At 38.7% G+C, this 13,145-nt stretch overlaps 1 protein-coding gene across 23 annotated transcripts in view; it reads left to right on the top strand.

Moving 5' to 3' along the window:
* Window positions 1-13,145, top strand: part of DTNB (dystrobrevin beta) — a 233,685-nt gene that overhangs the window by 53,065 nt on the left and 167,475 nt on the right. For all 23 annotated transcript variants that reach the window (XR_014082711.1, XR_014082710.1, XM_081592758.1 and 20 more), the window contains one exon: window positions 9,700-9,785. Coding sequence is in view for 21 of the 23 variants with exons in the window: in XM_081592758.1 (XP_081448884.1) it covers window positions 9,700-9,785 (86 nt within the window). In the remaining 2 variants the exon portion in view is untranslated. The remainder of the gene's footprint in view (window positions 1-9,699; window positions 9,786-13,145) is intronic.

Below are 13,145 nucleotides of genomic sequence, written 5' to 3'. Positions count from 1 at the left end.
AGGTTCTTAAGCATAAAGCCTGTGAAAAGAAGAGAAGCAAAATGCAAAGGAGAAAAGGAAAGATACACTCATTTGAATGCAGAGTTCCAAAGAATAGCAAGGAGAGATAAGAAAGCCTTCCTCAGAGATCAATGCAAAGAAATAGAGGAAAACAATAGGATAGGAAAGACTAGAGATCTCTTCAAGAAAATTAGAGATACCAAGGGAACATATCATGCAAAGATGGGTTCAGTGAAGGACAGAAATGGTATGTACCTAACAGAAGCAGAAGATATTAAGAAGAGGTGGCAAGAATACACAGAAGAACTGTACAAAAAAGATCTTCACGACCCAGATAATCACGATGGTGTGATCACTAACCTAGAGCCAGACATCCTGGAATGTGAAGTCAAGTGGGTCTTAGAAAGCATCACTATGAACAAAGCTAGTGGAGGTGATGGAATTCCAGTTGAGCTATTTCAAATCCTAAAAGATGATGCTGTGAAAGTGCTGCACTCAGTATGTCAGCAAATCTGGAAAACTCAGCAGTAGCCACAGGACTGGAAAAGATCAGTTTTCATTCCAATCCCAAAGAAAGGCAATGCCAAATAATGCTCAAACTACCGCACAATTGCACTCATCTCACACGCTAGTACAGTAATGCTCAAAATTCTCCAAGCCAGGCTTCAGCAATACGTGAACTGTGAACTTCCAGATGTTCAAGCTGGCTTTAGAAAAGGCAGAGGAACCAGAGATCAAATTGCCAATATCCGCTGGATCATCGAAAAAGCAAGAGAGTTCCAGAAAAACATCTACTTCTGCTTTATTGACTATGCCAAAGCCTTTGACTGTGTGGATCACAATAAACTGTGGAAAATTCTGAAAGAGATGGGAATACCAGACCACCTGACCTGCCTCTTGAGAAACCTGTATGCAGGTCAGGAAGCAACAGTTAGAACTGGACATGGAACAATAGACTGGTTCCAAATAGGAAAAGGAGTACATCAAGGCTGTATATTGTCACCCTGCTTACTTAACTTATATGCAGAATACATTATGAGAAACGCTGGGCTGGAGGAAGCACAAGCTGGAATCAAGATTGCCGGAAGAAATATCAATAACCTCAGATATGAAGATGATACCACCCTTATGGCAGAAAGTGAAGAAGAGCTAAAGAGCCTCTTGATGAAAGTGAAAGAGGAGAGTGAAAAAGTTGGCTTAAAGCTCAACATTCAGAAAACTAAGATCATGGCATCTGGTCCCATCACTTCATGGCAAATAGATGGGGAAACAATGGAAACGGTGGCTGACTTTATTTTTCTGGGCTCCAGAATCACTGCAGATGGTGATTGCAGCCATGAAATTAAAAGACGCTTACTCTTTGGAAGGAAAGTTGTGACCAACCTAGACAGCATATTAAAAAGCAGAGACATTACTTTGTAAACAAAGGTCCGTCTAGTCAAGGCTATGGTTTCTCCAGTGGTCCTGTATGGATGTGAGAGTTAGACTATAAAGAAAGCTGAGCGCCAAAGAATTGATGCTTTTGAACTGTTGTGTTGGGGAAGACTCTTGAGAGTCCCTTGGACTGCAAGGAGATCCAACCAGTCCATCCTAAAGGAAGTTGGTCCTGGGTGTTCATTGGAAGGACTGATGTTGAAGCTGAAACTCCAATACTTTGGCCACCTGATGCAAAGAGCTGACTCATTTAAAAAGACCCTGATGCTGGGAAAGATTGAGGGCAGGAGGAGAAAGGGATGACAGAGGATGAGATGGTTGGATGGCATCACCGACTCAATGCACATGAGTTTGGGTAAACTCTGGGAGTTGGTGATGGTCAGGGAGGCCTGATGTGGGGTCACAAAGAGTTGGATACGACTGAGTGACTTAACTGAAACATAAAGGCTTATTAAACATCATTTGCAAATCTCTCCTGCCTGCAAATTCATTCACCTCACACTTATTATGATTCTTAATCTCAGATACCTCTCCTTTCCCCCATACTTAATGGTTCTCTCAACCTGACTTGTCTATTCCCTCTGCACTATTGAGTTACACATTGACCCTTTGATGCTTATCTCCTCATCCTCAATAAAGCATGCGAAGCTAAGCACAGATAACATTTGCATACTCAGAAAAGCATGCAGTCAGAGAGGAGAGACGATCCACTATTGGTTGGGTGGGAGATTGTATATGGAGATTGCTGTGTGGCTGTTGTGAAGAGGAAATTTGTTGGAAAGTAGCTATGAGAGATGATGAGATAAGGGGTCGCACATTACTGATAATAATTAGTTGAGTTAAAGCTATGATAAACCTACAGCATATTAAAAAGCAGAGACATTGCTTTGCTGACCAAGGTCCATACAGTGAAAGCTATGGGTTTTCCAGTAGTCATGTATGGATGTAAGAGTTGGAATATAAAGCTGAGTGCTGAAGAATTGATGGTTTTGAACTGTGGTGTTGGAAAAGACTCTTGAGAGTCCCTTGGACTGCAAGGAGATCAAACCAGTTAATCCTAAAGGAAATCAGTCCTGAATATACATTGGAACGACTGATGCTGAAGCTGAAGCTCCAGTCCTTTGGCCATCTGATGCAAATAGCTGGCTCGTTAGAAAAGTCCCTGATGCTGGGAAAGATTGAAGGCAGGAGGAGAAGGGCATGACAGAGGATGAGATGGTTGGATGGCATCACCGACTTGGAGTTGGTAATGGACAGGGCAGCCTGCAGTCCATGGGGTCACAAAGAGTCGGACACAACTGAGCAACTGAACTGAACTGAATGCACTATTCTGTAAATGCATCTACAGCCTGCTTGATCTGAGGCCAGCTCTTGAGACCAGTAATAACCAATGAGTGGAAAAGGATACAGGTCAGTTGAGAAGTATAGCTGCTATTCTGTATTTGAATATAAGACTTTCTGAATCCAGGACTATTATTTGCAACAGAGTTGAGTTAAAGAATATTTGAATGAGGGATGCAAATTATTATGAAAATTAGTGTTTCTAAAGCATTTTGAAGATTAGGAAAAAGTGCTGTGTAAGTTCTGTTATAATAATTTTTAGAAATAAAGATGTCATAGACCCACTAAAACCTGTTTTGTGGCATTTACTGATGAGTACTTTCTTCTAAGAGTTGATTTTGACCTGGATCTCTTGCCAGTATGCTGGGCTCTGCCACACTCTTCTGTTTGTTTACATAGATGGCGTTAGTTTTGTTTTAGTGGCAAGGAATAGATATTATTTTGTCTCTTTGAAGGAAGAACATGCGATTTGGAGCCAGAAAGAATTATCCGTACACAATATGATTAATTCTCTTTCATCTTTCATTATGTCCTTTCATTTATCATTGCCTGTGAAATACAAGCTAAAGTCTTTGTATTGCATCACAAGCTCTGTGTTGGTAGCTCTTAGCTTTCAGTTCAGTTCAGCTCAGTTGCTCAGTCATGTCCAACTCTTTACAAACCCATGGAATGCAGCACACTAGGCCTCCCTGTCCATCACCAACTCCTGGAGCTTGCTCAAAGTCATGTCTATCAAGACAGTGATGCCATCCAACCATCTCATCCTCTATCATTCCCTTCTCCTCCTGCCTTCAATCATTCTCAGCATCAGAGTCTTTTCAATGAGTCAGCTCTTTGCATCAGATGGCCAAAGTATTGGAGTTTCAGCTTCAACATCAGTCCTTCCAATGAATATTCAGGACTGATTTCCTTTAGGATGGACTGGTTGTATCTCCTTGCTATCCAAGGACTCTCAAGAGTCTTCTTCATTACCACAGTTCAGAAGCATCAATTCTTTGACCTTTGTTGGCAGTGTAATGTCTCTGCTTTTTAATATGCTGTCTAGGTTGGTCACAACTTTCCTTCCAAGGAGCAAGCGTCTTTAAATTTTATGGCTACAGTCACCATCTGCAGTGATTTTGAGCCCAGGAAAATAAAGTCTCTCACTGTTTCCATTGTTTCCCCATCTATTTGCCACAAAGTGATGGAACCGGATGCCATGATCTTAGTTTTCTGAATGTTGAGTTTTAGCCAATTTTTTCACTCTCCTCTTTCACTTTCATCAAGAGGCTCTTTAGTTCTTCCTCACTTTCTGCCGTAAGTGTGGTATCATCTGCATATCTGAGGTCGTTGACATTTCTCCTGGCAATCTTGATTCCACAGTTTGTGCGTCATCCAGCCCAGCATTTCTCATGATGTACTCTGCATATAAATTAAATGAGCACAGTGACAATATACAGCCATGACGTACTCCTTCCCGATTTGGAACCAGTCTGTTGTTCAGTCCAGTTCTAACTGTTGCTTGTGACACGCATACATACATTTTCAGGAGGCAGGTCAGGTGGTTGGGTATTCCCATTTCTTTCAGAATTTTCCACAGTTTGTTGTGATCCATACAGTCAAAGGCTTTGGCATAGTCCAAAAAGCAGAAGTAGATGTTTTTCTGAAACTCTCTTGCTTTTTCAATGATCCAGCGACAGTTGGCAATTTGATCTCTGGTTCCTCTGCCTTTTCTAAAGCCAGCTTGAACATCTGGAAGTTCACGGTTCACACATTGTTGAAGCCTGGCTTGGAGAATTTTGAGCATTACTTTGCTAGTGTCTGAGATGCATGCAATTGTGTGGTGAGCATTCTTTGGCATTGGCTTTCTTTCGGATTGGAATGAAAACCAAACTTTTCCAGTCCTGTGGCTACTGCTGAGTTTTCCAAATTTGCTGGCATATTGAGTACAGCACTTTCAGAGCATCATCTTTTAGGATTTGAAATAGCTCAACTGGAATTCCATCACCTCCACTAGGTTTGTTCGTAGTGAATCTTCCTAAGACCCACTTGACTTCACATTCCAGGATGTCTGGCTGTAGGTGAGTGATCACACCATCGTGATTATCTGGGTCGTGAAGATCTTTTTTGTACAGTTCTTCTGTGTATTCTTGCCACCTCTTCTTAATATCTTCTGCTTCTTTTAGGTCCATACTGGCTGGATGTGTATTAAAATAACATGAGAACCTTTTGAAAGTACCAAGAACAGGGTGGGTTTTAGGCATCTGAATAGTATCTTTATTCTCATGCCTTATTGGGATTTGTATGGGTTTAGAAAGCTAAGGAAGTATGAAAAATTAGCCTGTTGATTTTTAAAAAAATATCCCTATGGTATATTTGGGATGGCATTGAATCACAATAGGATTCTGATCCGTTTATGGAGAATTAACATTTTAAAATAAACAATGAGTCTTTTGTTTGATGAATGTGGAGTAACTGTTTACATATTCTTTTATTTCTTTCATCAGTATTTTATAGTTTTCAGCATACAAATCTTGAACCTATATTTTTTAAAAATTATCTGCATTTTCATATTTTTTTGCTATTGTATTTCCAATTATCTTTTGCTAGTTTATAGAAAATTGAATTTTCTATGTTGGCCTTGTATACTGCAACCTTGCTAAAAGTCCTTTATTATAGTATTTTGGTATGTTCTATACATATTTTTGGTGGATTCTTTGGGATTTTTTACACAGAAGGTCATATTGTCTGGAGAAGATACAGTTGTATTTTTGCACTTTCAATCTCTGTGCTTTTATATTTTTTCTTTCTTTATTGCAGCATCTGGGTTCTCTAATGTGGTATTGCATTCTAACAGTGAAAGCAGTCATCCTTGGCTTGTTCTTGATCTGAGGGAAAAAACATTTAATCTTTCATCATTAAGTATGATGTTACTAGCAGTGATTATTTTTTGGAGATGCCCACTGAGAAAGTGCTTTTTTTCCCCTGGTTTTCTGAGAGTATTTATCGGGAATGGATGTTGAGTGTTATTATGTGTACCTATTTGGATGATCATAGGGCTTTTCCCTTTACATTGATTGATTTTCAAATGTCAAACTAGTGTTACATCACTGGGATAAAGCCCCCTGGCTTGTGACTTTTAATTCATTTTTATTTATTGCTACATTAAATTTGCTCACATTTTGTTGAAGGTTTTGTATGTGTGGTCACAAGAGATACTGACTTGCTATTTTCTTTAAGCGTTTTTGTTATCAGAAGAATGCTGGCCTCATGAAAGAATTGGGACGTGTTCCGTCCTTTTTTACTCTCTGGAAGAGAGTAGAAATGCAATTATTTCTTCTTTAAATGTTTAGAATTGTTAGCTCTCTGAAGAAAGAGCTTTGTTTTTTAGAAGGCTTAAAAATACAGATTCGATTTCTATAATGGATATGGGTCTATTTAGGCCACTTATTTATTCTTGAGTAAGCTTTAATAGTTTGTGTTTTTCAAGGAGTAGCTTGTATTGTCTAGTTCATCCAAGTTGTTGAATTTATGGACATAAAGTTTTTGTAATATTTCCTTATTATTTCCGTAATAGCTAGAGAGTCTCTGCTAATACCCCTTCTTTCATTTTTGATATTGGTAATGTGTGTCTTCTCTTTTTTTCTTAGTCAGTCTGGCTAGAGGTTTATTAGTGTTACTGGTTTATTCAGAGAACCAGCTTTTGGTTTCATTGATTTTCTTTATTGGTTTTCAGTTTTCAATTTCACTGATTTTTGCTCTTACTCATTATTTTTTTCCTTTTGCTTGTTTTGGGTTTAATTTGCTGTTCTTTTCCTAATGTCATTTGTTGGAAGCTTAGTTTGTTGGCTTAAGAACTTCCTCTTCTGGAACAAACATTTATTATTTATAAAGTGAGAAGTGCCCACTCTTTCATTGCTTTCCTTTGGCTGCCTGCTTTTGACCCTAGATGCAACTGTAATTTTTTCAGTATCCTTTCAGACAATTTATATGTATACAGGTTTATGAGAATATTGTTTCTACTCTCTCCTTTTTAACATAATTGCTAGATTTCATTCTAGCAATTATTTTGTTCAATGCCTTGCTTTGCTTTTTCACTTAGTAATCTATCTTGGATATAATTCTCTTATCTTTCATATGTATTTTCATTCTTTTTTATGGTAGCCTAATAGCCAGTCTTCTATTAATAGACATCTGAAGATGGGGCCAGAACCTTGGGGTTTTTACTATTTTTTACATTTTGTTATGGAAATTCTCATTCTGGAAAATTTTATGCATTGCAGTTTAAATATCTTAAATGTTTTTTAGCCTGTATTTTTCCTTTTCATCTTTCTCTCCCTTAAACCATTAGCTTTGTCCAATAATGGTAACCCTCAGTTTCCCAGGATTCATTTTTTTAAAGTTTTTATTCAGAAATAGAAAACACCTATGGAAAAATAGCTAAAACAAAGTACAGTTTCATGAATTGGTCTAAAGCAAATATCCACATAAACACTCCAGAGGCCAAGAAATAGGATGTTGTCAGCACCCTGGAAGAACCCCTCGTTTCTCCTTTCTGTGTTACAATTCCTCTGTCTCCCCCCAGAGCTAATCAGAATCCTGATTTCTGTGGAAATCTCTTCTGAGATTCATTTTTTCTTTGCCTTGTGGAATTTCCTGGGTATTCTTACATCATGCAATCTGTGTCTGCAAAAAATGTTTTGAGCACATTTACCTTAAAAATGTTATCAGCTGTGCAGCAAAGCTGGACTTTTTTGTGGGAAAGCACTTGCTCTCCATCCTTGTTCTGCGGGCCATCAGGCTTGCTTACTCTCCCTTTGAGCTTCAGGAATGTTTTGTTTGAGTCATCTTTCTGAGCCCCTTCAGGATGGAGGCTGCATTCATCCGAGTTCTTAGCTGTAAGCAGTAGGAATCATCTCTGGCTAATTCATTAAACGGATACAGGCGAGCCCTCAGCTTTCTAAGGTTGGGAAAGTAGGCTTGAAGACCACACTGCCAGGAACAGAGCTCAAAATCATACCACGTAAGTGGTCTCAAGAAGCACCTCTGCCACCAAGCTGGGCATGGGTATTGCTGCTTGTGCTCCAGACACCACTGATGATGGGCTGTGGGTGCTGCCATGACGGTCCTGCTCTCTGCCCTCAGACACTGTGTGTAACTGCTCCTCCTGTCGCCATCCTCGCTGGGTAGATTCTTGGGAGTTCTTTCTTCTGCAGGTGGTTTTCTATTTGACGTCTGGAGCAGATGCATCTTATTAGTGGAGCTTGTGTTATGTGCCCCTGTCTTAGTTTCATAGAAAGATGGGAAAACACATATTTTTGTTTTTTTCTTTCTTTCTTCGTATTTTGGTAGTGGGAAGTATACATGTTGCATAAGGTTAGGGTGTACGTTAATGTAGACTCAGCATTTGGATGGTCAGGGACCAAAAACAGATGTCCACTGTAGAAGGTCTGTATCAGAAATCGATCACTTTTAAGCCAGTTTATGTTCTTTCTAGCCACTTATGTTGCTTGTATAATGCAATGAATGTTTGACATGGGAATGTTCCTTATTTCCAGATGATAATATTGCCAAGTACAGTATAAGACATGGACCAGAATCTGTATTCTGATGAACTATATATTTTAAAAACCCCATTCTAATTTTAGCTGGTTTTAGAGAATTCCTGTTTTATCTTATTAGATGTAATAGTTAAAATCAGACTGTAACAAGCATTTGTGTCCTGGCAGTATTTTCACTGAGAATTTTCTGGCTTATCAACCCTTTACCTTTTTTCCAGGTGTGATCTTATTGTATACAAAAAGTTTTGGAAAATAGGAGACACTATATTAGAATTGGTAAATATGATAGGTGGACATATGATTTTCAAACCCAAGATGATACAGTTCTCATTATTGCAAAGGTATTTTACTCTAAGTTACTATGACACTTTGTAAGCACAAGCTTCATAAAATTAACACAAAAATGGGACTTCCCTGGTGGCCCAGCGGCTAAGACTACATGCCCCCAGTGCAGGAAGCATAGGTTTGATCCCTGGTTGCAGAACTAAAATCCCACGTTGTATGATGTGGCCAGAAAAGAAGATGCTGTTTTTCAGTGAACTTTTAAAAAAAGTAACACAAAAGCCCATTATATTTGTCATTTTATATATATGACTTAAAAATCCAGCTGGTGAAATTTTCGTATTCTCTGAAACCAGGGCATAGTTGAATGGTTGAAGCAGTGGCCACCGGTGTTGGGGCCTTGCTGATATTGTCCTGGTTGTGCAGGTGGTGTACAGCCTTACTTAGAGTAGTTCACTCACGTTCTACATTTTATCTTTCTAGTTCCTGCAGAAGAGTTCACGTCACTGTCCCTTCTCCTTCACTTTTCTCACTTTGGTGATAGGAGAAGACGTGACATAAATGTCTCAGATGAGCTTCTTAGAATAAACACATGGTAACGTAAAGGCTGTTACAGAAAAACAAATAGAGATAAATGTAGTATAAAATGTTTATAGCAACATGCATCCTGTTTCCTTAGTACAAAGCAGAACTGTTGTTATAATATCCTGATGGGAGGACACATTTTTGAATCACTGTTCAAACCAGGTGGGGCCTCAGGTTTGAATACTGAAACACTTCAACTGTGGATTTAATAGGTTAAGGTGGTGGGATGTTTATTTCAGGTTCCGTCCATTTGGCCTTTGCCTACAAATCCAATAGAAGTTGTTTTACAGGGTGTTTCTAAACTCATTTCCAAATAAACTAGTTTGAACAATTTTCACATAACTTATGTGAAGCCTTAATTCTATAAAGGAAAAACAAGAATACAAGGTTTCTAAATGTGGTAATATTGTAACATGAGTGCAGGAATCAATTTACTGGTTACTTGATATTTAGTGATACATTTGATTGCTTTTGTGATTCCAGATAGCAATTATTTCTGATATAATTTATTTTGCAGTGAGGGCCGAGGCAAGTTGACGGTATTTTCAGTTAAAGCTATGTTAGCAACCATGTGTGGTGGAAAAATGCTGGACAAATTGAGATGTAAGTATTTTTATATTATTTGAAAGATTCTCTTTTCAAATTAGGACTTTTAAATGAATGTTTTTAGAATTTTGAATGATTATCTGTTGAATGTTTTTGTTTTTTCTTACTACCATATCACTTTCTTTGCAGCTACTGGCTCAGAATATGCAAATTTTGCCACCTACTGGTCAGATGGAAAAGTTGGTTGAATTGATTTGTTAGGTGTGTTTTTTGTTTTTTTTTTTTTAGTTTAAAGCAAGAAAACTGAAAAGATTCAGAATAGTAATGTTGACATTTTAAAAATTCTTTTTGAAGCTGGATGCTTTAAAAATTCTCTTAAAAAACGTTTTCTATGTTATTAAAAATTATGCTTGAAGTTAATTATGTTGGTCACTTTTAGTTAGAAAATAAATTTCATTACTTTTACCAGGTTTGGTCAAGTTTAGCCCTTAATCATTCCATGCTTTATCAGGTGGTATTTCGTGTGATTAAACTGTTTTTTAGTAACTTAGAGTCAAGTGTAGTTATGTAGAAATTAATAGCCTGTTTATTCAGTTATCCTTCCTTTTTTTTCTTATTGTTTTCAATTTTGGCATTGTACTGTTCAGTGGATACTATTAGAAGGTGGTAAAATGAAGTGGAAGAAGGTAAAATTACTTAATTTTTCTGCTTGTCCTTTTCATTTATTCACTCTTTAGATAGTCCCTGACTGCCTCAGATACGCCAAGCATTGTGCTGGGTGCTTTACATATATTTTCTTACTGAATCTTTAACATGCTTTTGAGCAACACGTGATATTTTCTGTTTCACAGCTGAGTTAACTGAGGGGGTGAAACTGGGATTTCAACTCAGGCTGTAGCTTCAGAGCCTGCTGTAAGCTGCTTTGTTGTACTCCCCCCTGCTTGTCCTGTGACGGGAGACAACGTGTGATCCAGGTGCACTAATACAAGTACCTGTGGAGTAAAAAAAACTGGCAGGTTTCAGGGAGGTGAGATTGAAGCTGTGGGTTTTCACAAAGTGTTGAGATACCTTGTGAACTGGTTTGTTGAAACTGGGTCATCTGTCCCGTAGCATTTCTCATGGACTAGATTTTGACGATTGCATCCGTGTGATGTTCCACTGTGGCCAATGTTTTTTTTTTTTTGTTTTAATTGAAAGATACGGAGGCTTCATCTGATTCAAGTACAAGCTTTTGGGCAAGATCTCTTCATAGGTGCATTTGTTTTCTGTGCTTTTTCTTATATGTTACCATGACATTAAAAGTTAGAAAGTTAGGTGGCTCATTAGATCTAGATTTAGATGCCTAAAGAAAGATCTTAGATACTATATTTGGTCAGTGTTATCTAGTTATCTCTTTTCAAAATCAGCTGCAATTTAAAACAGAGTTTTGGTGGAAAAAATTTTTATTTAAATACTCGAGTTTTTTTCACATGGTATCTCAAAATATTACCCTTTGGAGCTGAAATTTCTTAGTATTTTCTAAATTCTAGTGTGGTTTTTCTGAGGAAGATAATACAATATGGATGAAATTATGTTTCATTCAAACACAGACAAAAAGAAAGTTGAGCTTTTGTCTGCTTTTTAACAACGATGAAACCAGATAAAGAAGTACTGGAGAAGCTGGTTGAAAATAGAAAATTGATTAACTGCACATTCGAGGTGATTCTGGATTCTTTAAGTATTTGTGATTAAATTTGCTGCATTTATATGCAGATTTTATGCTAGGTACCAGCAGCTGGGTGCTCGCCTGAAGAATCCCATGGACAGAGAGCCTGGCAGGCTACAGCCCGAAAGGTCGCCGAGTTCAACACAGCCAAGCAGCGTAGCACAGGAGCACCAGAAGTTCAGAAGCCGCGTTAAAAAAAGCGAAAGCCAAACCCCACTATCCCCTGGCTCCCTTCCATACTTCACAGGGAATTAGGATTTGCACTTTTCACTAATAGTTACAATAGATAACTGCAATGATTTTAGTTCTCAATCAGTAATTTATATTTGGTAAAATTTCAGCCTAGCTCCACTTTTTTGTTTTAATCATCCAGGTGGAAACTACTTTGGATAGCCTGTGCCTCCTGTTTCAAACAGAGCTTATGGATCATAATTTAAGCACTTTTCATCTCTTAGGGATGTCATTCTCTGATACATTTAGGGCTGATGGTGAAATCCTTGGTTGTTTGTTCCTTCTCGTGTTCTCAGACTGCTGTGCTTTTTCAGCTCTTGAATTTCTGTTTATTGGTGGTGGCGGTGTCTGTTTGTGTCCTTTATCGCTGGTAAACGTGGTGGTATTATCAGTGCTGTAGTTTCTACAAGTCTTTCTTTGCTTCTGATCCACTTTTCATAGGCTACCAATGGAGGAAACAGAACCAGCCTTCTTTGTATTCTGTTGAAGCACAGACAGAAGTGATTGGTCATATTGAGAGAAGCACTCACTTTCGTAGTATGATTGTCAGTTTTGGCTATTGTGAGAATCCATTTTTCCTTTGCTTTCTCGTCACAGCTATGTCCTACTTAGCTGAGGTGGCTGAATAAATAGTGTAGCAGAAATTAGCTGTAAGACTGTATTGTAACTTCAATTGATATTTGACCATTTATTCACTTTTTCTGCCTTCTTATTCCCTGTCTTTGTTCTTAGTTCCTGCAGCCTCCTCCCACTGATTGTACTTTTGCTGTTACCTCTGTTAATGTTCCCATTAAGTTAGATTTTTCTAATTTATGGAATATGCCTTAGCATTTCTACTTTTATTTTGATCTTTCTGCTTTTTACCTGTTTTAGGATTTTTTTTTCTTTAATTTTCTCCCCTCCCCCCGTTTTGGGCTTCCCTGGTGGCTCTGCTGCTGCTGCTAAGTCGCTTCAGTCGTGTCTGACTCTGTGCGACCCTATAGATGGCAGCCCACCAGGCTCCCCCATCCCTGGGAGTTTCCAGGCAAGAACACTGGAGTGGGTTGCCATTTCCTTCTCCAATGCATAAAAGTGAAAAGTGAAAGTGAAGTCGCTTAGTCGAGTCCGACTCTCAGCGACCCCATGGACTGCAGCCTACCAGGCTCCTCCATCCATGGGATTTTCCAGGCAAGAGTACTGGAGTGGGTTGCCATTACCTTCTCCGCCCTGGTGGCTCAGACAGTAAAGAATCTGCCTGCAATGCAGGAGACCCAGTTTGGATCCCTGTGTCAGGAAGATCCCCTGGAGAAGGGAATGGCTACCCACTCCAGTATTCTTGCCTGGAGAATTCCATGGACAGAGAGGAGCCTGGCAGGCTACATTCCATGGGGTCACAAAGAGTTGGTCATGACTGAATGATGAACACTTTCACTTTCCCCCCGTTTTACTTGATCTGTTCTTATTTGCTTGCTTGTTTTATTGTTAAGATAGCATTTAAAATG

Source organism: Giraffa tippelskirchi, chromosome 4, assembly GCF_054371585.1.
Source record: "Giraffa tippelskirchi isolate mGirTip1 chromosome 4, T2T-mGirTip1v1.2.pri, whole genome shotgun sequence".
Lineage (NCBI taxonomy): Eukaryota > Metazoa > Chordata > Mammalia > Artiodactyla > Giraffidae > Giraffa > Giraffa tippelskirchi.
Note: the sequence above shows the minus strand (reverse complement) of the source record. Positions and strands in the feature narration are given on the sequence as shown.